The sequence below is a fragment of the Rhamphochromis sp. 'chilingali' genome (assembly GCF_963969265.1).
Source record: "Rhamphochromis sp. 'chilingali' genome assembly, chromosome: 8".
NCBI lineage: Eukaryota > Metazoa > Chordata > Actinopteri > Cichliformes > Cichlidae > Rhamphochromis > Rhamphochromis sp. 'chilingali'.
The window spans coordinates 40,585,073-40,609,323 of record NC_137935.1 but is presented as its reverse complement, the minus strand read 5'-3'; the positions used below and the strand labels follow the sequence as shown (position 1 = coordinate 40,609,323).

General features: G+C 46.7%; 1 protein-coding gene across 1 annotated transcript; it reads left to right on the top strand.

Annotated features, from left to right (window-relative positions):
- Window positions 1-16,413: 16,413 nt before the first annotated feature.
- Window positions 16,414-23,992, top strand: LOC308401005 (uncharacterized protein; the record flags this gene model as incomplete). Its single annotated transcript, XM_080889072.1, has 4 exons — window positions 16,414-17,686; window positions 17,765-18,029; window positions 18,879-19,165; window positions 23,987-23,992. Exons 1-4 carry the CDS (start codon window positions 17,021-17,023, stop codon window positions 23,990-23,992), a joined length of 1,224 nt encoding a protein of 407 aa, XP_080745198.1. The 5' UTR covers window positions 16,414-17,020.
- Between the last annotated feature and the right edge of the window lie 259 nt (window positions 23,993-24,251).

Sequence of the window (24,251 nt, the reverse complement as noted above, 5' to 3'; positions counted from 1 at the left end):
TTCATAAATGTCTAAACTCTGCACTTTAATCTAAGTGATACTGCAGAGTAGCCTGGGGGAGATTTACTGGGAAAGGCTCCTCTTACATGGTGGATATCAACACCATGCTGGGAGTATGCACACATGACAGCACACCTGTAAAACCAAACCATTTATTAGAAATGTATCTTCTCCTACACGTCACAATTATGATTGTTAAAAAAGTGCAGTTTGTATTGCACAATAAACAGTAACAACCATGTTCACAGGCCACAATCCATCATCCAACACTTACCTTCGTCCAGGTCACAAAATAAATTGGTCCAAGCAGAGAAGACCAAACTGGTTCCCAAGCAAACTGAGAGACAGTTGTCCAGAATGTCCTATGTTTGTCTCAGTTGGACATGCCTAAAGAAAATTTCCAACAGGGGTCCCAGTCTGATGCCTGAACCCATTCAGCTGTCTCCTTTTGATGCAAAGGGATTAAGCTACATACAAAGTGCTTCGAGTGCTATGTTATAGCAGAGAAGTGCTACATAAGATCCAGTGTATCTATGCTAGGACGTTCTGCATGATTGAGCTCTTCACCCAGTCTCTTCACACAAAGGTCATGTCTGTGATCTTGTTCCACTGGCCAGTATCCACAGCTTATAGCCACAGGTCAGCTTTCCTTTACCACACCTGAGCCCGTACTTTTATAACGAGCCATCGGCACAGCAGTCGCTGCCCCAACCTGCCCACGAGTCTCATTTAACAGGACGACATGCATGAACCCTTTCTATCCATATGATAAATGGCCTGGTTCTTATACAGCGTTTTTCTACTCTAGCTGAGCATTTAGAGTGCTTTACAGCAGCGGTCCCCAACCCCCGGGCCTCGGACCGGTACCGGTCCGTGAGTCGTTTGGTACCGGGCTGCGAGAGTTGAGGCTCAGGTGTGAAATGTGTAGTTTTCAGGGTTTTTATCGGTTTTCAGCGTGATTTTGTTATCGTTTTTATCGTTAACTCGGTTTTCCTGGGTCTTTTCAGTGTGTTATGAATAAATCTTCTTTTTTTCGGTACCGGTACTAGTTTTATTTTGTTGTATTTATCCTCGACACCTTAAAGGCCGGTCCGTGAAAATATTGTCGGGCATAAACCGGTCCGTGGCACAAAAAAGGTTGGAGACCGCTGCCTTACAGAACCTGCCTCAGTCACAGAAGCACCTTTTTATATGCTTTTTGACATAACTGCTTTCTATATAACATCCACACACAGTCACAGTGCGATTGATGCATCCAAGAGATATTTGGCATGTGTGTGTGTTAGCAGGGTTTTAACACAATTTGACCTGTCGTTAGTCATCTGAACTTCAGTCAAACACTCTGTTTCTATGGAGGCTCTCGCTGAGATGATTAATACAATGAGGCCCTGATGTGCTCTGGATAAGCTCCCCGTGAGATTCCTAAAAGAAGCTGCACATTCTGTCTGTAATGAATTCCTCACTCCTGACTGTCCCGGTTTATTTCAAATAAAAACAAGTGTACGATTCTCTTCTGAAAACATATTCTCTGGATATTAAGTCCTTGGATAATTTTAGAACCTTTTCCAGACTTCCATTTCTCGCCAGGGTTTTAGAAAAGATTGTTGCCAGACAATCGATTGCTGTTTGAAATAGAAATGAACCACAGCACAGAGACAGAACTGTATTTCATTGCTTTCATCTTATCCCAAACCCCAACATGTCATCTGAAATCCAGAACAGGAGTCCACTTTGTTTTTATTCAGTTCAATTTTATTTATATAGCGCCAAATCACAACAAAAGTCGCCTCAAGGCGCTTCATGACACAGAGAAAAACCCAACAATCATATGAGCCCTATTATGGTGGCTTCGGCTCGGGGGCCAGAGGGGCCGTGCACCAGCACAAAGGTTAGTGACTGGATCGTCGCCGCGTTTGTCGATGTGGGAGATTCTGTGACGTGAAAAGTTCAGTGTGCTTTCTATAGCGCTGTATGTCACGGTGTGAGGATGCGGCTTTGAAGGGTAAAGCTTTCAAGCAAAGTTACTGACCACGACCTGCTATTCAGAGACTCACCCTCGGCACAGCCCCTCTTTTTGCTCACACCCTTTATAGCAGGTGCACATGTGAACACTAGTAAAGTTTGCCCAGGTTAACTCACTGTGGAGCAACGAGGCTGTGGAGGAGCTTCGCACGTGTTTGGAGTCTACAGACTGGGACACATTGAAGGCTGCTTCTAACAGCTTGGACGAGTTTACGGACACTGTCACCTCCTATATCCACTTCTGTGAGGACAGCATTGTGCCATCACGCACCAGGGTGAGTTATAACAATGACAAACCCTGGTTTACTCCTAAACTCAAAAAGCTGTGGCTGGAAAAGAGAAAGGTGTTCAGAAGCGGAGACAGGGACTGCTACAGAGAGGCCAAGTACAGGTTCACTAAAGAAGTGGACATTGCTAAACATCAGCACTCTGAGAAGATGCAGCAGATCTCAGAGAATGACTCGGCCTCTGTGTGGAAAGGTTTTAGGAATATCACCAACTACAAGCCTAAAACCCCCCACTCCACTGATGACTCGCTCTTAGCCAACACCCTTAACGACTTTTACTGCCGTTTTGACGAGCCATCAGGCAGCCTTCCCACCTCCAACGGCCCCAACAATAGAGACACTTTGGACACTCATTCCCCCACCTCTCCCCCCTCCATAGAGCCATCACCACCTTCAAACTGTTCACCTACAACACCCGCCCCCTCACCCCACACAAAAGAGGATTTCACACCACCTCCTCCCACCACAACTCTTCATATTCATGAAGCAGATGTGAGGAAGCAGTTTAGGAGTCTGAATGCTCGGAAAGCTCCCGGCCCAGACGGCGTGTCTCCTGCCACCCTCAGACACTGTGCAAACGAGCTGGCCCCAGTGTTTTCTGGCATTTTCAACTCCTCACTGCAGGCATGTCATGTGCCTGCCTGCTTCAAGTCCTCCACCATAATCCCTGTCCCCAAGAAACCTAGGATCACTGGACTAAATGACTACAGACCCGTGGCTCTGACATCTGTGGTCATGAAGTCATTTGAGCGCCTAGTTCTCTCCCATCTCAAGACCCTCACGGCCCCCCTCCTGGACCCCCTGCAGTTTGCATATAGAGCCAACAGGTCTGTAGATGACGCCATCAACATGGCCCTACACTTCATCCTGCAGCATCTGGACTCCCCAGGAACCTACGCCAGGATCCTGTTTGTGGACTTCAGCTCTGCCTTCAACACCATCCTTCCAGACCATCTCCGAGGCAAGCTTTCCCAGATGAATGTGCCTGATCCCATCTGCCGGTGGATCACTGACTTCCTGACGGACAGGAAGCAGCATGTGAGGCTGGGAAAGAATGTCTCGGACTCCCGGACCATCAGCACCGGCTCCCCTCAGGGCTGTGTTCTTTCTCCTCTGCTCTTCTCCCTGTACACCAACTGCTGCACCTCCACCCACCAGTCTGTCAAGCTAATCAAGTTTGCAGATGACACCACCGTTATCGGACTCATCTCGGACGGGGATGAGTCTGCCTACAGGAGGGAGGTTGAACGTCTGGTGTCCTGGTGCAGCCACAACAACCTGGTGCTGAATGCCCAGAAGACAGTGGAGATTATTGTGGACTTCAGGAAGCACACAGCTCCACTCCCCCCCATCATCCTGAATGACAACCCCATCACCTCTGTGGACTCGTTCCGCTTTCTGGGTACCACCATCACCCAGGACCTGAAGTGGGAGCCCACCATCACCTCCGTCATCAAGAAAGCCCAGCAGAGGATGTACTTCCTGAGGCAGCTGAAGAAATTCAACCTGCCAACACGGACGATGATGCAATTCTACACCGCAATCATCGAGTCCATCCTCACCTCCTCCATCACCGTGTGGTACGCTGGAGCCACTATCAGGGACAAACAGAGACTGCAGCGTGTTGTGCGCTCTGCTGAGAAGGTGATTGGCTGCAGACTCCCATCTCTGCAGGACCTGTACACCTCCAGGACACTGCGGCATGCAGCTCGGATCTCAGCTGACCCTTCTCACCCTGGACACAGTCTGTTTGACCTGCTCCCCTCAGGCAGGAGGCTCCGGTCCATTCGCACCAGAACCTCTCGCCATAAGAACAGTTTCTTCCCCTCTGCTGTCGGACACATGAACAATAACCGTATGACTGTTCCCACCACTAACACATGACCCTACGCTGTGTTCACTGCATCATTCCATGTTTGGCACTGATCACCACCTGCACTCATGTATATATCATGTATATATCTATCCACTTAGCACTTTTAATTCTTATTCTTATTTTTATATTTTTATGACAGTATGTTTGCACTGAAGCACCGCAGCAATTTCCTAATGTTGTAAACCTGCTCAACATTTGGCAATAAAACCCTTTCTGATTCTGATTCTGATTCTGATTCATACCCGCAGAATCATTGTTGCACATCCTCGTGAGGAGACGCTCTGACAAATGCCTGGTGACACTTTTGCAAATGAACAGCCTGAGTCATCAAAACAGAGCGTCGTCTCCAGTTCAGCGTTTCCGAGCTGACTGTGTGCAGACTTCTGGAAATAACTGATAGATAGTGCTGCAGCATGCAGTCGCTCCCAGTTTTGCTGTGATGCTGATGGTTTTGAGCACAAAGTGAATAATCAGACAGGAAGCCTTACCCCAGGATTCACACTTACACACTTTTCCGATAACGCTGCTGGCACTACTCGGATAAAAGAGGTTTGATTTCAAGCGTACTCCTGCTAACCAAATCATACAGCGTGACAGCAGACTGCTACATGGGCAAACGGAGTGCGAGGCCAAATACCTCATTGATAAATTAAGCTTATGTAAGTACGTATGAATGCCATTAGACAACCTCATAAAGCATGTCTGACTCCAAGATGCAAGAACATCACTGCAATGTTCCAAAGACGTCTGATACTTGAGAAGCTTCAGGTGCCCAGCAGCTGCAGAGCAAAGACGTGATGCAGCACCACTGACGTACAGCGCTTCAGCAGAAGATGAAATCCACTCCACCACCACCGCAGCGCTGCTGTCACTGTCATTTAGGAGTCACACAGCCTGAGAGGCCATTAACTCTGTGAAGAGAAAACAGAAGTCCGTGTTTACGTCCCTGACACATTTGTAACTAAGGTCATGGAAACTCGAGGTGCCCCTGACACATTTGCTAAACCTTCTATCAGGAACCTTGGGGCGACTTTTGCAGCTTTCACTCTGGATGCTCACATTAAATCTCTGGTTTGTCCTCTTTTAACACATCAAGAAATACTGCCAGATGATGTCACGCTCTGAACTGGAAATTGTTATTCATTTTTTTCACCACATCTGACTTTTGTAATTTATTGTTCACTTGCAAGCACTCAGTTTACATTATGATATCCAACAGGAGTCACTGTATGTTTAAACTGTATGCTACACATACAGGGGGAAAGGTCTCTTTTTCCTTTTATGTTCAATTCAGTTTTATTTACACAGCACCAAATCACAACCGCAGTCGCCTCCAGGCGCTTTATATTGTACAGTAGATGGTACAGAGAAAAACCCAACAATTATATGACCCCCTATGAGCAGCACTTTGGCGACAGAGGGAAGGAAAAACTCCCTTTTAACAGGAAGAAACCTCCAGCAGAACCAGGCTGAGGGAGGGGCGGGGCCATCTGCTGTGATTGGTGGGGGAGAGAGAAGGAAGACAGGATAAGGACATGCTGTGGAAGAGAGACAGGGGTGTGAAGCCTAATCTTGAAAGTAGAGATAGTGTCTGTCTCCTGAATCCAAACTGGAAGCTGGTTCCACAGAAGAGGGGCCTGAAAACTGAAGGCTCTGCCTCCCATTCTACTTTTAAATACTCTAGGAACAACAAGTAGGCCTGCAGAGCGAGAGCGAAGTGCTCTAATAGGGCGATCAAAGGAGCTTGTAAAGAAAAGCGTCTGGACTTCTTTAAGTTGCTTGAAGACGTTTCACCTCTCATCCGAGAAGCTTCTTCAGTTCTAAGGTCAAATGTTGGAGAGTCCCAGATATAAACCTAGTGGGAGTTTCCCCCCAACGAGGGACAAAAGGACCCCCTGATGATCCTCTAATCGCCTGAGCCAAGGTGTGAAACTGGGTGTGGGTCCCAATCAGCCAGAGTTTCGGGTGAGTTCATTGTGAAACCTGGCCCCACCTTATCATGTGATTTCCTGAGGTCAGATGGCCCAGGATGTGAGTGGGCGTTAAGGCGTCTGGGAAGGATCTCAAAACTGGATTATAGATGGCAGAGAGTTGGTGTCGTAAACCCCGCCTCTGTTCAAAGATGGTCGCTCACAGTGGACATAGATGGCTTCTTTCACTCCTCTTTCAAACCATCTGTCCTCTCTGTCCAAAATGTGAACATTGGCATCCTCGAATGAGTGACCTTTGACCTTTAGATGCAGATGGACTGCTGAGTCTTGTCCTGTGGAGGTGGCTCCAGAGCCTCGTTTCATCTTCAAAGTTCTCACTGATGGAAGGAGGTTTTGGCTCAAAATCTCACGATACATGGCCCCATTCATTCTGTCCTTAACACGGATCAGTCGTCCTGTCCCCTTGGCAGAAAAACAGCCCCATAGCATGATGTTTCCACCCCCATGCTTCACAGTAGGTATGGTGTTCTTGGGATGCAACTCAGTATTCTTCTTCCTCCAAACACGACGAGTTGAGTTTATACCAAAAAGTTCTACTTTGGTTTCATCTGACCACATGACATTCTCCCAATCCTCTGCTGTATCATCCATGTGCTCTCTGGCAAACTTCAGATGGGCCTGGACATGCACTGGCTTCAGCAGCGGAACACGTCTGGCACTGCGGGATTTGATTCCCTGCCGTTGTAGTGTGTTACTGATGGTGACCTTTGTTACTTTGGTCCCAGCTCTCTGCAGGTCATTCACCAGGTCCCCCCGTGTGGTTCTGGGATCTTTGCTCACCGTTCTCATGATCATTTTGACCCCACGGGATGAGATCTTGCGTGGAGCCCCAGATCGAGGGAGATTATCAGTGGTCTTGTATGTCTTCCATTTTCTGATGATTGCTCCCACAGTTGATTTTTTCACACCAAGCTGCTTGCCTATTGTAGATTCACTCTTCCCAGTCTGGTGCAGGTCTACAATACTTTTCCTGGTGTCCTTCGAAAGCTCTTTGGTCTTGGCCATGGCGGAGTTTGGAGTCTGACTGTTTGAGGCTGTGGACAGGTGTCTTTTATACAGATGATGAGTTCAAACAGGTGCCATTCATACAGGTAACGAGTGGGGGACAGAAAAGCTTCTTACAGAAGACGTTACAGGTCTGTGAGAGCCAGAGATTTTCCTTGTTTGAGGTGACCAAATACTTATTTTCCACCCTGATTTACCAATAAATTCTTTACAAATCCTACCATGTGGATTCATGGATTTTTTTTTCACATTCTGTCTCTCACAGTTGAAGTGTACCTCTGGTGCAAATTACTGACCTCTGTCATCATTTTAGGTGGGGGAACTTGCACAATCGGTGGCTGACTAAATACTTTTTTGCCCCACTGTAAAGGTTGCTACAATAGGTGACACGGGGGAGCCCATGGCACAGCCATGTGTTTGTCTGTAGAAGCCTTCGTTGTACTTGAAGTATGTAGTGGTGAGGCAGAGGTCTAACAGTGTGCAGATCTGATCAGGTGTGAAGTTGGTCCTGTCCTCCAAGGAGCTGTCTTCTTGTAGTCATTTTCTGACAGTCTCCACGGCCTCCGTGGTGGGTATGCAGGTGAAGAGAGAGACTACATCAAAGGACACCATGGTTTCATCTGGATCCAGGGGAAGTTTCTGGACCTTGTCGGTGAAGTCAGTGGAGTTCTTGATGTGGTGTGGGGTGTTCCCCACGAGAGGAGCAAGGATGGTAGCAAGGTGTTTAGCAATGTTATAAGTGGCTGAGTTTATGCTACTGACTATGGGACTATGGGTCTGAGTGGGACAGCTTCTTTGTGGATCTTAGGAAGTCCATAGATGCAGGGTATGGCATCCCCTGGGTAAAGGCGGTGATATGTAAGGCGGTCAATAATTTTGTCCTTTTCAAAGTCTTGAAGGCAAACTATAACTTTCTTTTTGTAGCTGCTTGTGGTCTCGCTTTAAGGCTCCGTAGGTATTGTTGTCACTGAGGAGAGTTGTGATCTTTGTATGGTAATCTGTAGTGTTTAGGACCACGGTGCATCTTCCCTTATCAGCTGGTAAAACAGTGATGTTGTGGTCTTTGCTCAGGGAAGCGACGGCCTTCTTTTCCTGTATTGTGAGGTTGGACGGAGGGACTTTGGCACTGGAGAGCGTGGCTGAGACTTTCATCCTGATTTGCTCTGCTTCTGTCTGTGATAATTTATTAATCCGTATGGCGGTTTCTGTGGCTGTGATGAGGTCCACTATGGGCAGCTGTTGTGGAGAAATGGCAAAATTGAGTCCTTTGGCTAATACTCTCTTTTCAGGTTCAGTGAGATTCCTGTCTGAAAAGTTCTTAACCCATTTCTCCTGACTGTCTTCAGGTGTGTTTTCTTCTCTGGGTTGTGTAGGTTCAGGATGAGGAGTGTGTGTTTTTGAAAGCAAGGTGTGAAATTTCCTGCGTTGTCTTTCTTTTCCTTTAGAGTGTTGGGCCCGCTGAGCCTTGTCCACAAACTTGTAAACCTCTTCTAAGATTGGAGAGGGTAGAAGGATTTCCAGTTCCTGCAGGGTCTGGCTGATCTTGATCTGGAGGGCATCTATAGTGAAATGGACCTGTCTTATCCTTTCACTTAAAAGGTGATTTTGTGCTCTCTGTAGAATCAAGTCTGCTCTGTATCCCCTGACAGTGGATCCAAGGCGCAGGCTCTTAGGAACAACTCTGCTTTGTCTGCATCTTAGGTTGAAACGGAGATGGTTCCTATAATCCGCTAGTTTCCTTGATTCCCTTTCATACTCCCGCACCAGTTGAAGGGTGTTCCTCCCAAAATGTACGGCAATAGGGTGATATCATAGCTGGACTGGCCATCGGGCATACCGGGCGGCGGTGGGCCGCTGGCTATTTTTTGTTTTTATGGGCCGATGGATTTTTTTTTTTTTTTTTTTAGGAAGGGTATATACAATGAAAGGTGTTGGATTGGCCAATTGGTCATGATCGACTCTGGGCTGGACCAATTACAGCCGAGGAGGCCAAATGCACCCGCCCCCTTCTTTAGCAATCATGTGACTTTCGCGCATTGCATGCCGGGAACTCGTGGCAAAACAATCCAAGTACCGCATCAAATGCAAGCATTTGCAGCACCGCAAAACGTTCATTCTTCGGTTCCAATACCTTCTTGTTTTTTCTTTGCCGCAAAAAAAGGAATGTACAAAACAAAAGGAGAACAATGCCGGTCCGTACAAAGACAGACTCGACGAAAAGACAAAGAAAAGATACGAGGAAAAAATCAAAGACCATGGTACGAACAAAGGTAAGTTTACCAGTCTCACAAATCGTCGTCATAAATACACATTCGTTAACCGTTTATTAATATAACCTTTGAGCTCAACGGTAATTAATTAGTAGTGGAAATAATTTCTGGTACCCATCACAGAAATGTAGCAGTGACAATAATACTGTATGCTGTAATCGTACTGGACAATTAGTGATACAGAACAACTGTTTTCTCCTGTGAATAAAAGTATATGTTTTTGTCAATGTACCATAATAACAGAAGCGAAACGCAATATTGTGTCAGGACAATTCACTATTTATGCACAATAAACAAAGTAAACTTTAGTAAGTAAGTAAACTTTATTTATTAAGCGCTTTTCGCAGACAGGCAATCACAAAGCGCTGTACACAAATATTAAAATATTAAAATAAACAATAAAATCAATAGACATTATATACAATGTAAAAGATCAAATGTAAATAATGTAAAAAAAAAATAAAATAAAATATGTAGATCAACAAAAGGCTTGTTTGAACAGAAGAGTTTTTAACTGTTTTTTAAAAGAATCCACAGAGTCAAGCAAACGTAATTGTAGTGGTAAACTGTTCCACAGCCTTGGTGCAACAGACTGAAAGGCTCTGTCCCCTTTTGTCTTCAGTCGTGTACGGGGAACAACTAAGAGACTCTGAGTCTGTGAGCGGAGATGACGAGCAGCAGTGTATTTTAAAAGAAGCTTGGATAAGTAATCTGGAGCCTGGCCATTTAGTGCTCTGTATGTTAAAACAAGAATTTTAAAGCTAATTCTAAACTCTATTGGGAGCCAATGTAAAGAATATAAGATGGGAGTGATGTGAACACGCTTGGTAGAGCGAGTTAGTAATCTGGCTGCTGCGTTTTGTATTGTCTGGAGGCGAGAGAGAGATGATTTATCCAAGCTAGTAAACAGGGAATTACAGTAATCTAAGCGTGATGACACAAATGCATGAATGAGTTTTTCCAGTTCAGCTGAGGAAACCATATGTCGCAGTTTAGATATGTTTCTTAAATGATAGAAACAGGAACGAGACAAAGATTTTACATGAGAGTCAAGGCCCAGGGAAGAGTCAAATATTACTCCAAGATTTCGAATATTTGACTTGACAGATGGACAGAAAGAGGCAAGAACCTGATTTTAGAATGTAGCTCAGGAGGAGCTATGATCATGGTCTCGGTCTTGTTAGTATTTAGAACGAGGTAGTTGCTTGAAAGCCAATCAGAAACCTGGGTTAAGCACTGGACTAGGGTGGACAGCCTATCCAGCTGATGAGGCTTAAAGGACATATGGAGCTGAATGTCATCAGCATAAAAATGATAAGACAGGTTGCTAAAAGATTGAATGATACTAGCTAAAGGAAGCATATAAAAAGAAAATAGTAATGGACCTAAAACTGAGCCCTGTGGGACACCACAGGTCAGGGCAGCAGTGTTAGAGGAGAACCTATCAGTCCTAACAGAGAAGGTCCTGTCTGATAAGTAGGAAGAAAACCAGTCTAGGGCAGAGCCAGATACACCAGCCAAAACCTTCAGCCTGTTAAGTAGGATTTTGTGGTCGATGGTGTCAAAAGCTGCACTAAGATCAAGCAAAATGATCACAGAACAGTTCCCTGCGTCAGATGCCATTAACAGATCATTATAGACTCTTAAGAGAGCGGTCTCTGTAGAGTGCTGCTTTTGAAAGCCAGACTGAAAAGGGTCAAGAATCTGTAATTGACATAATAGAGACCTGAACTGATTTTCAACAATTTTTTCAAGTAATTTACTGACAAATGGCAATTTTGAAATAGGTCAGTAATTACTAGCAGAGCTAGGATCGAGATTGTTTTTTTTAACAGAGGAGTTACCTCAGCATGTTTAAAATAAGATGGAACATAGCCTTGCCTCAGTGAACTGTTGATGATGGATAGTAATGTGGGACCAATGCTGGTGATAGACCCAGACAGGACAGAGTGAGGTAATATATCGACAGAGCATGACGAGGGAGGAGCATAGCGCGACCATTTCTGTTCAGCGCCAGACTTGCTTGTAACCTATATCACCAATTATGTTAAGAAAAATGAAGCATTAACTACAACAGAAGACTGACCTTTGTGGGAATGCTTGGAGCAGACTAACCTGTGAGCTGGAGTGTTCTGGGACGTTATATTTGGTATATCCAGACCATCCGTCGCCTCTTACTTCGGAAACATGGCTTAAAAAATTTCTCTTCAACGACGTAATCCGATAAAAAAAAAAAACCGATCTCTTTACCCGTCGGCTTCCCGTGGCTGTCATGCGACCGGCTATTGCAGTTAATAATACAACGGCTTCTTGACATTTTTGTGTTTCTTTTTATCGCTGTGTGACTGATTTCAATTGAAAGCCTGCGTGCGCTAGTACCTCTTGCCACAAGTTCCCAGAATCCTTTGCGGTTTTACCCCTGAATGACGTCACATTTTCAATCTTTATCCTGGTGGGCCGGTCTCTAGTCAAAATGCCCGGGCCGATTTTTTGTCCCAGTCCAGCCTTGGGTGATATGGTACTACAAGGTCATTAAGATAAGATGGACTATTTATTAAAAGACTAAAACCAGGTTATTGTTTCCTATTCCATAATTATGTGCTTTATAAACTTCTGGTAAAATAAGACTTAAACTATACATTTGGACAGCTACTGCTGTTCACAGCTCTACTAAGTGAAGCAGCCCAGATTCAGTGTCTCGCCTCCCACGTCTTCATCACCACTATGTCACCCATCACATATCCAGTGTAATTTAAAGACGACTGCTTCTGCTTTTCCGTATTTTGTCATGTATCTTCCATTCCAGTCGTGGATGTTCACACTAAACATGAACTCATTTTTAAGGAATGAAGTCGGCGTGTGTGTGCAAGTAAATGCTGTGAGCCAGTACTGTAGCTCAAGGTTCAGACTGCACTAAACATCTGGCACACGGGCCAGTGTCAGCACTTTGTCACATCACACAGATTTAATCTACCCACATGTCCTAATATCAGGGCACAGGAAGTAATGAAACCTGACTTCCAGATTCTCTACCTCAGGACACGCAGTAAGTATATTTTTACATGTACACGGCTGATAATGTGTGGTAGGTCATACACTCACCGGTCCTTTTTTAAGTTTGGACCCCTTTTGCTTTCAGAACCGTGGCGCAGCTTAAACAAGGACCTGGAAACATTTCCTCCAGATTTTGGTCCACAATGACGTGAAAGCCTCGCAGAGTCACTGCAGATTTGTTGGCTGCACATCCGCGGCGTTCTCCACCGCATCCCAAAGCTGCTCCACTGCACTGAGATCTGGTGACTGTTGAGGTCTTTTGAGTACGGTGAACTCGTTATTTTCCACACGCCACCATTATTGTGAACTACTGACACAAGGAAGGATGGCTTCATGCTTTCATGCTGTTTACACCAAATTACCGTCTACCACATCAACTACTCATCGAACCAGGCGATGCCGGCCACTCTCCTTACTGTCGTGAAACTGAGTTGTCACCTGAGTTTCCTGTTCTTTCTCGAAACGTGTTTGGTGTGGTTCTTCTTCAGTGTGTGGCCCTCCTGTTTCACGGTTTGACGTGTTGTGCGTTCAGAGATGCTTGTCTGCGTAGCTTGGTTGGTGTTGCGTTTCCGTCAGCTTGAAGCAGTCTGGTCTGTTCTGACACCAACAAAGCATTTCCCCCGGAGAACAGTTTTCCCTTCTTCAGACCGTTCTCTGGAAACCCTGGAGATGAAGGAAAATCTCAGACTAGCTTATGTGGCACCAACAACAACCACGCCATGTTCAAAGACACTCAAACCACTGAACTCAGGAATCTTAAAGTTTATGTCATAAATACGTGCTTTTGAAATCCTTTAGTTTGGTGTGCATATTTTCTAATGTCGCTCACGCCATCTCCCTGCTCTTAGCATTCAGCTTTCAACATGTTGTTTCCTACTCTTGGGTCTACGGTGTTAAAGAGAGGAGCACAGCCTCGGCTGTAAAGCCCCTCCCACCAGCAGCAAAAAGCTTCTGTCTCTGAGGCACAGCCAATCAGAAGAAATTAGTCGTAAATCAAGCTGCTACCCAAGAATTTAAAAAATGGAGCTGAAATTAGCATATTTAATTTAACGCTCATTTCTTTAAACGTTTGTGTCAGCTGGTGATCAGCTGATCACGGGGCCGGGGTTAAAAGCCACCCACCTGTTCGCCGCTCAGACATCATTCTCTTCTCTCCGAAACTCTGCCGACGTCAGTCTCCGCCTGATTCAGCAACCGTGAGTGTTTTTCCCTTCAATCCTTTTTCTCTTCCCGGCTCCGCTCGCTCTCTGTCTGTAACGACAGTTCCGAAGCCACGCTTCGTGCACTGATCGTTACTAGAATAACTGCGTGTCTGCTCCAAACCCACCGCTAGCCGTAGCCGCGCTTGGGTCTAGTCAGCACGCTACACCGGCACGCCGAGCTACTGTGCGTAGCTCGCCCCGCCGTGACAGTTTGTTTTACATTTGAGCCTCTGAGGATCTGTGTAGAAATGTTTTTATTTTTCATTGTCCAAATATACTGTTTTCATTACGTAAGTGTCTGCTGGATGTGCCAATCACTAAATCTGTTGTATGTCAGTGTTTCTTGTGCTCTCTCTAAATCAGTAAACCATTAGTAACAACAGGCAGACAGATTTAAAAGGCTCCTGTTACTCCTACAGATGGAAGTTATTTTCTGTCACCACATCCAACCGTAAGTGTCGGTGAAAGGACTCCTGTGCATCAGCTCTGCTGTTATCAGCTGGGACACACAGTTGGTGTGAATGACACTGCTCCGAGCGCAGGCAGGCATTACCCAGTGTCTTTAGCAGAGCTAAAGGTGAAGACTAACTGCTCCTGTCTACAAAGACTGATGTAAACACACCCAAACACATGGAACCATTTTCCTGAAAATCCGGAGAGCCACACAAAGACTCTCAGGCCATCGTATAACTCAATTACCCCAAAGTGTCCATGCAGAGCAGTTTCACACTGATTCTTCTAAAGCAATAAATCTATTTCACATAACCTCAAACAGAAGTATGTAGCATGGCTACAGGCAGCAGCAGCAGCTTGGACAGCTCGGCTTCTGAATGGGAGATGGTTCTTAGAAACCATACGAGTCCCAGGTGGGCAGGATGCCACCTTCCCAGAGCTTGGATAGGAAGTCAGGACTGCCACTAGGCTGACCAGCCATACAGTAAATCTTGACTTTATTATGTAACCCACTGGATGGTTTGCTGCTGGAAAATGTGCTCCTAGCCTGAAGATAGACAGGTGGGTGGATAATGTTTGGAAACAGTCACCGTCTGGCACATGTTCATATGAATAAATGTGTTTTACTACTTACTATCGCTCAGCAGTCAGCAAAAGCTTTCAAAGTGACGGCTGTAAATCCAAGCCATCTTCTCTTACCCTGCTCCTGTGTGCTTCTGCTAGAACAAACAGAGAAGAATGTGAGCAGTTTGCATGAGCATGTGTTACAGTTCACAGCGCGAGAGCACTACCTGCAAAACACTTCATCCTGAAACGTTTACTAGCAGCACAGTAGGCAAGGGAGTGCTGCACAGAGCTGTGCTGCATTAATGGAGTATCCATGCACTATAATGCTAACTGGGCAGTGACACAGACAGGAGACAGGGAGAGGTAAGGATACTTCTTCCAGTTATATACCTCCATGAACACATGCTACGGCCTTATAAACGTATGGACTCGTGGATACAAAGAAACACAGCCCGTGTTTGAGATGCTTCCAGGCTCACAGAAACATATGATAGATAACGTGCAGCCCTGCTAGCTAGCTGATCACATCAACAATATGAACTGTGATTCATTACTGCACTGCTATTTAATTTCTTTAAGCTTGAAGCTCCCCGATCATCAACACTGCATCTACAAACCAAAGCAGCTAGTTTCATCACAAGACGTTAAATTATTTGTCAAAATATTAAAATCGTGTCATACTGGTGGAATAGACCAAGATCATTCGCAGAGGTGACTGAGGGGAGGCCAAGAGTGAAACAGGTGGATCAACAGGAAACATTTAATCACCTTTAAAGTAAGTGTTGAAGTAGCTGGCGCTACTCCATGTCCACCCCTCTTTAGAAATCCCTCGGCCACTTCAGTGCCGCTGAGGAAGGGTCACAAAATTCACCCACTCAAATACATTATCTGTCATATGACAGCAGGGTGAACACACAGTGCATTCACACACAGAGCAGCGATCAGAACACGAGTTCACATGACTTAAATACTTCCTGAAGGAGACTGGGAGATTACACACAGCTGGACCTGATGAGCCTGACGAGACGGGGGAAGCAAAACTGAACACACTGACATAAGACAAGGACCTTCAAAGTAAAACAGGAAACAAACAAGTCACAAAGACGCAGACTTGACACTGAACTAAACCTACACTAAAGACGAGGGCACAAGAACAAAACCCTAAACCAGAATCAACTGAAACACAGAATTATAATAATAATCAACGAAGCATAACAAGAGAATCAGAATACCTCCCATAATACAGACAAATATATGAAACTGAAAATGCTGGGTCAAAATGACCCAGATCCACGACTTTATCAAAGAATCAAAGAGTTTGTTGCTATCCCCCCCCCCCCCTTTGCTTTATAAAGCAAAACGCTCTCCTGCACAACACCACTGTGACCTTCTCCAGGTAAACCTAGCATGCCACAAATCTGCCACAAATCTGCCACAACTTCCCAGAGTCATAGGAGAGAGGCTTGGAGTGAAAAAGTAATCAAGTAGTTTCACGCTTCGAACGCCAAAAACTCCCAGTTGGTCCATTCACTCTCTGGGAACTCTTAATGTCTCATCTTATTGTATGGCAACCAGTGTTGGTCAAGTTACTTGAAAAAAGTAATCGGTAACTGATTACTTCTGTCACAGGCTGGGTCTCCGACCCAGCACTCTGAGTTTTCTTTGTATTTTTTGATACGTTATTAGTTTGTGTTATTTCCTATTTGCCTTTAGTTTAGGCAGTTATTGTTCCTGGGTTTTCTATGTTTTGGGGTTTTCTATTTATTTCATCACGTATTAGGTCTGTTAAGTTGTGTTGTCATTTCCTGTTTTATTCTGACAATGTCATGTGTTCTTTGTTCATTGTATTTAGCTTTCCTCTCCTGGTCCTGTCATTAGGTTTATGTCTGTCAGCTGTTTTCCCCCATGTGTCGCCACTTCCCCTGATCACCTCATGTCTGTATTTAAGCCTTTTGTTTTCTTCATGCCATTGTCAGTTCGTCTGTTTATCTCACCAGAGTTACAGTCATAGTCATAGTCATAGTCTTAGCCTGTTTATTTTCCACCTCAATCATAGTTATAGTTTTTGGTCTTAGTACCTTTAGTGTTTTGTTTCTTAGTGTTTTGCCAGCTTAGTGTTTTGTTTCTTAGTGTTTTGCCTGTTTGCTTTGGTCTCTTGGTTCATTTCCTGTCGTCATCGCAATAAAGGTTCACTTTTCTGTTAATCATTACTATTCCTCGTCATCATCTGCTTTTGGGTCCTGTTTCCGCACACATCGGCGCACCCCGCCGTGACAGAACGAACTGACCAGTCATGGACCCAGCGGATTCTGCTCTCACCGAGTGTCTGGAGGAGACTGCTCGGATCCAAGCGATCCTCGACCGCTTCTTTACAGCGCCCGATTTGAAGAGCAAGCTGGTAATGATTAACGTTGCTGAAGCTATTATGGAGAGGGATCCCCGCCTTCTCCAGCTCCCGGACTCACCTGCCATAGTTGATGCCTTTACGAGGATAAAGGAGATGCTGCAGGCCCAGGGACTGTCGAGTCAGGAAATGGCTTCCAGCACCCACCAGTCACAACAACCCCACAATCAGTCATCTCCATTGCTGCCTCCGGAACCTGAGTGTGTTCGTGTCGGTTCGCTGAGATTCGCCGCAGCGTCACCACCTCTCAGCTCACCAGTTTCCACGCCCTCATCACAGTCTCGCCATACTCCTGTCACAGTTCAGCGCGAGGAAGCGCCGCACACCATAGACTTGGACGACGACGAGCGCCAGTCTATATTCTGCGCTCTCTTGGAGGAGGAGCTCCGGTGGAAGCCGTGGCTCATTCCGGAGCACGAGCACTCTTTCCGGGGAACTCGACTGGCTCTCGGGGGACCTCGGAGTTACCAGGGACTTCCACCCATCGCTCCGCCGTCTTCCACTCCTAAGAAAAAGCGGCGTGCGCGCCACCGACGCTCCGTATCACAAACGCAAGTGAGTGATTACATTTTGGCTCCTCATGTTTTCTCTCAGGAAGTTGTTGAAATTGACACTACTTTTCCGGTTAATGAGCCCGGCTATACAGAGACTGTTTGCCCTGGAAAAGCTAGCCATCAGGCTCAGCTAAGCTGCTGTGGGACTGCTATCCAGGCCGGTTTGGAGCCGGAGACGGAGGTACAGCTGGTGCAGCCAATTTCAGTGTCAGCCGGAGGGCCCGGGGAGCCCGTCCGGCCTCATGTTTCGTCTGCTGGAGGTTCAGGAGAACCCAGCCAGCTTCATGCTTCGTCTGCTGGAGGTTCAGGAGAACCCAGCCAGCTTCATGTTTCGTCTGCTGGAGGTTCAGGAGAACCCAGCCAGCCTCATGTTTCGTCTGCTGGAGGTTCAGGAGAACCCAGCCAGCCTCATGTTTCGTTTGCTGGAGGTTCAGGAGAACCCAGCCAGCTTCATGTTTCGTCTGCTGGAGGTTCAGAAGAATCCAGCCAGCTTCAGGCTTCGTTTGCTGGAGGTTCAGGAGAATCCAGCCAGCTTCATGCTTCGTCTGCTGAAGGTTCAGGAGAATCCAGCCAGCTTCATGCTTCGTCTGCTGAAGGTTCAGGAGAATCCAGCCAGCTTCATGCTTCGTCTGCTGAAGGTTCAGGAGAACCACACCAGCCTCATGCCTCGTCAGCTGGAGGGCCCGAGGAGCCCATCCAGCCTCATGCCTCGTCAGCTGGAGGGCCCGAGGAGCCCATCCAGCCTCATGCCTCGTCAGCTGGAGGGCCCGGGGAGCCCATCCAGCCTCATGCCTTGTCAGCTGGAGGGCCCGAGGAGCCCACCCAGCCTCATGCCTCGTCAGCTGGAGGGCCCGAGGAGCCCATCCAGCCTCATGCCATGTCAGCTGGGGGTTCAGGAGAACCGCACCAGCCTCATGCCACGTCTGCTGGAGGGCCCGAGGAGCCCTTCCGGCCTCATGCCACGTCTGCTGGGGGGCCCGAGGAGCCCTTCCGGCCTCAAGCCACGTCAGCTGGGGGGCCCGAGGAGCCCGTCCAGCACCACGCCACGTCAGCTGGGGGGCCCGAGGAGCCCGTCCAGCCTCACGCCACGTCAGCTGGCGGGCCCGAGGAGCCCGTTCAGCCTCATGCTTCGTCAGCTGGAGGGCCTGAGGAGCCCGTCTGGCCACCTTCTGCTTCACCACCTGTGGCTGCAGCGCCACCTCCTGCGGCTCCCGTGCCGCCACCTGCAGGACCACCACCTGCTGCACTACTGCTTGCTGCTTCTACGCCTCAGCCTGAGGACGACGCCTCGCCTGGTTCTGCCACACCTCAGTCTGAGAACACATATAAACTCATTTCACCCAATATAGACTGTGTGTTGCTGCAACTTCCGCAGCCTCCTGCCATGTCGGCTGGGGGGCCTGAGGAGCCCGTCCGGCCACCACCTGTGGCTGCCTCACTGTCACCTGGTTCTGCCTCTGCTACGCCAGGACCAGCTCCGGTCTGTGCTTCGCCCGGTCCAGCTTCAGCCTCTGCTTCGTCTGCTGCAGCTCCAGCCTGTGCTTCGTCTGCTGCAGCTCCAGCCTGTGCTTCGTCTGCTGCAGCTCCAGCCTGTGCTTCGTCTGCTGCAGCTCCATCCTGTGCTTCGTCTGCTGCAGCTCCAGCCTGTGCCTCGTCTGCTGCAGCTCCAGCCTGTGCCTCGTCAGCTGCAGCTCCAGCCTGTGCCTCGTCAGCTGCAGCTCCAGCCTGTGCTTCGTCAGCTGCAGCTCCAGCCTGTGCCTCGTCTGCTGCAGCTCCAGCCTGTGCCTCGTCAGCTGCAGCTCCAGCCTGTGCCTCGTCAGCTGCAGCTCCAGCCTCCGAGTCTTCGTCTGCTGCAGCTCCAGCCTCCGAGTCTTCATCTGCTGCAGCTCCAGCCTCAGAGTCTTCAGCCTCGTCGGGTCCGGCCTCTGCCTGTGCTTCTGCTACGCCTGGTCCGGCCTCTGCCTGTGCTTCTGCTACGCCTGGTCCGGCCTCTGCCTGTGCTTCTGCTACGCCTGGTCCGGCCTCAGCCTCTGCTTCAGCGTCGCCTGGGCCGGCCTCTGCTTCAGCGTCACCTGGTCCTGTGCCCTCCAAGCCTCGGCCGGTACGCCTGACACTTGGGCGCCGCCGCCGCCTTCCGCACGGCCGGCCCCCTGAACTGTTTCCACGCCGTCGCCTTCCGCACGGCCGGCCCCCTGAACCGTTTCCACGTCACCGCCGTCGAGGTCGGCCCCCTGAACCGTTTCCGTGTCGCCGCCGTTGCCGTCCGCACGGACGGCCCCCTGATCACATGAACTGTGGCTTTCTGGACCGTCACCCCCCGGGCCGGCCCCCTGAGGAGTCATGAACTGTTCCCTGCGCTCCTGTGATTTTTGATGGACATTTTGGGGGTTTTTTTTGGCCTTGTTTCTGGCCCTCCGTCCTGGACCCCCACCGCCCGCCCTTGGTGGGTTGTTTTTGGTTTTGTTTTTCGAGGTTTTAGGGCGTCTGGAATCCGCCCTTAAGGGGGGGGGGCTCTGTCACAGGCTGGGTCTCCGACCCAGCACTCTGAGTTTTCTTTGTATTTTTTGATATGTTATTAGTTTGTGTTATTTCCTATTTGCCTTTAGTTTAGGCAGTTATTGTTCCTGGGTTTTCTATGTTTTGGGGTTTTCTATTTATTTCATCACGTATTAGGTCTGTTAAGTTGTGTTGTCATTTCCTGTTTTATTCTGACAATGTCATGTGTTCTTTGTTCATTGTATTTAGCTTTCCTCTCCTGGTCCTGTCATTAGGTTTATGTCTGTCAGCTGTTTTCCCCCATGTGTCTCCACTTCCCCTGATCACCTCATGTCTGTATTTAAGCCTTTTGTTTTCTTCATGCCATTGTCAGTTCGTCTGTTTATCTCACCAGAGTTACAGTCATAGTCATAGTCATAGTCTTAGCCTGTTTATTTTCCACCTCAATCATAGTTATAGTTTTTGGTCTTAGTACCTTTAGTGTTTTGTTTCTTAGTGTTTTGCCAGCTTAGTGTTTTGTTTCTTAGTGTTTTGCCTGTTTGCTTTGGTCTCTTGGTTCATTTCCTGTCGTCATCGCAATAAAGGTTCACTTTTCTGTTAATCATTACTATTCCTCGTCATCATCTGCTTTTGGGTCCTGTTTCCGCACACATCGGCGCACCCCGCCGTGACAACTTCCCCAAAAAAGTAATCCTGTTACTCTACTGATTACTTATTTTCAAAAGTAATTAATTACTTAGTTACTTAGTTACTTTTTAAAAACACGATTTACAACCTGAAGAGGTGATAAAGCGATAGATCTTTCAGCCCAATTCTACTTTTTCTACATAATCCATCATACAAAATGTAATCAAATGGAAAAGTCTCTTTTTAAAACTTGTTTTATCAGTTTTAATCTTTTAACTTTATGCATCAAGCAAACATTTAATTATCTGCAACATTCTCTGACTGGAAGAAATTAGTTTAACATTTAAACCTATTTTCTGCACATTCCAGCACATAAAATAAAATATTTTTTGTGTTTACACTCAGTCTTTCAAATAGATGCAAGTAAAACACAGCAGAAAATATATAAAGTCAAAGACTCAGCGGTCCTGTTGCTCTATTTTCACCTGTAAAGCAGGAGTGGGGTAGGCGGAGGTTTACCCTGGTGCAGGTGTGCCGCGGTCAGTGGAAGAATCCGCGAGTTTCTCTGTGAGTTTCCCATTACGTCGTAGTTACTCGGTGCTTGCTCGGAAGTTTAGGGGTTTTTTCGCTGTAAAAAGACGTTTTCTTCCCACGCACGATGGACACTAATGTTTTTGTCACTTTTTATGGAATCAAACTCAAAGTAAGGTCAGTACTTCCACGCTTTAAACGCTGCACGCTCATACTCTCTCTGCACTCGATATATGATCCATTGTTGATCTGCACACAGCTGTTGTCACTAACGTCGCACTCGCTTACGTCACTGTCGTGAGACATTCTCGCAGAAAAATCACGGTTTTAGTAACGCAGTAACGCAGCGTTCCTACGGGAAAGTAACGGTAATCTAATGACCGATTTTGCAATAGTAATCCCTTACTTTACTCGTTACTTGAAAAAAGTTATCAAGTAACGTGTTACTGCCCATCTCTGATGGCAACTGCATGAGCCATGGGAGAAGTCACACTAAAGACGTGCTGATGAACTTTGCTAACATCTATCAGTTAGGATCATTGGCAGAGAGGCATGTGGGGGCATCACACAAAGAGTCCGAGTCACTTTCTGTACACACAGCATGAAATTAGCTTTAATTTGGATCCTATGAGGTGTTGCTGGGACTGGAAGACAAGGCAACTTATTTTGATCAGTGTTATATTATTATATTAACACAAGTGAAGGACAAAGCGTGCACAGCCTCCTAAACCGTGATCACAGTGGCCTTTAGAGGTTATCTCTCCTATTACTACAGGATAGATCCATCGGTTCACTGCAACAGGCCCTTTAGGTGGCCATGTTTACCTCCCGTCCTTCGTCTAGCCACAGCACTGTGTGCGACATCACGTGAGCTGAAGGAATTTACACTGGAATGAGGTGCCGGGTGTTCCGTGTCTGGCTTTAATGAGGTTTTTCCAACACTAGAGAGCACAATAAATTCTGAGCTGTAGTGGAAAGAATCAGACACTGAGTGAGCCTCTGAGAAGCTCATTAGAAATGAATGGAAATTGACATAATACAGTGGGCAGATGAAGCGATTTTCTTATTGCTTCTATTAGCAGGTATTTAGTGCAGTAGAGCTACTGGTGGACAGACACGAGTGCAGCTGTGGAAAAGGGAGAAATCATTGCGGTCAATCCTTCTCAGACAGCTGTCATCATGGTCCCTGAATCTTTGAACGTAATGGAACAAACCTTTTGCATAACTGCAAGATGTCAACTGCAATGATCACCGGTAACATTACCCAGATCCTCGGGTCGCTTGAAAGACGGAGTTATTATTTTCTGTGGATACAAAGGGCTAATGAATCTGGCAAGGTCGGGATTTGTGGAATATTCCATTGAATCCAACTCCTCCATTGATTGGGAATGTATGACATGTGTATTAGTCATGCAGTGTGTTTTATTTTTCCTGGCATTGATGCGCGCCACAGCATTATCGCTCAGAAAACTGCAGTATCCCGTGTGTCTAAGAACTCGCCTCGGGACGTTCACGACGTGCAGATAAGCCCAGAATGTAAACAAGTCATAAATGCATCTGCAGTAAACCTTTACAGGTCTGAGCCCAGTATTATGCAATGGAGTTGTACTGGAAGCAATGCAGGGGTGGGAGTGAACAACTGCTCCGTCACTCATTCATTCATATTCATCCACCTGCGTAATCCAAACGAGCTGTAGTTTATTTGGCCTTTAATGGCAAAGAGAGAAGGATCATCTACTCTAACCTCCTGAGACCTGAACTCTTCCACTGCAGCATTTTTCATTTCTCTTTGATATTTGGGCTGATTGGGACACAATGAATGTGAAAACAAAGAATTTTTTTTTTATTCTAATTTTTGTTTCTAAGAAAAATCAGAGCCACATGAGGACATTCGTTTAACATTTTGATAGGACAGTAGCAGCATAACGTCCTCGTAAGTGGATATCAGGCCCATGTAGAGCAAGATTGAGTATTTTGGTCTAAATAACTGAAAATGTGGACACCAGGTCCTAGGAGGTTAAATCATCCAATGTGCATCTTTAGAAAAACAAACAATTGTGTGTAAAACATTTTAAAGATTCATCCAACATGAGCCGTGCGAAGAGAAGGACTTCCTGCGATGGGTCTACGATCAGCCAGACGTTCCCAAATGACTCCAGCTTAGCCAAATTTTCATCCACTGGTCATTTCTGCTCCGCTAAATATTTCTGGGAATGACTATGAAAGGCAACTTGTTACCAGAACCAGGGGTTGATATTAATATATATTCATTTCCGTTAAAGAAAAGGTTCTTAGCTTTAAAAACAAAAAATTAATGACTCAGTTTTCCCACCCAGTACCAGTACAGCAGTCCTGATGCCATCATGAGTTCTACTATGACTGTCTACGATGCTGATGTTATGAAATATAAAACGTATGAAATAAGATTGAAACCCCGGACCTCTCCCACCTCTTCGTGGTTTGGCTGCTGTTTGTTGGTTCTTCAGTTTTAATTCGACTTCATGAAAGCAGCTTGTAAACGGAGCAGGTTTAAGTTTGCAGCCCGTCACAAATGAAACTTTCCACTGAAATTCTTTGTTCAAGGTTCAGGCAGCACGTTTGGTTAAAGGTGGACATTTTGACTGTTTCACATTCTCGTCTCCCACAGCAGTAAACATCCATTATGCTTCAGTATAGGTCCACATAAACAAGTGGTGCGTTCTTCTGCACAGGTGTGTAAACCCGGAGCACCGTGGGTTTGAAGCCAGTCGATCACTTCTACCCTAAAGGTTACTGCAGACGGCCTGCGACGCGTGCACACTGGCCAGATGGAGCTGACAAGGTGGAACAACAATCCACTGAAGTCTTTTCATTTTGCAGCATCTCGTCTGCCACACAGAGAACGCCGCCTCCCACAGTTGTTGGCTTTGACG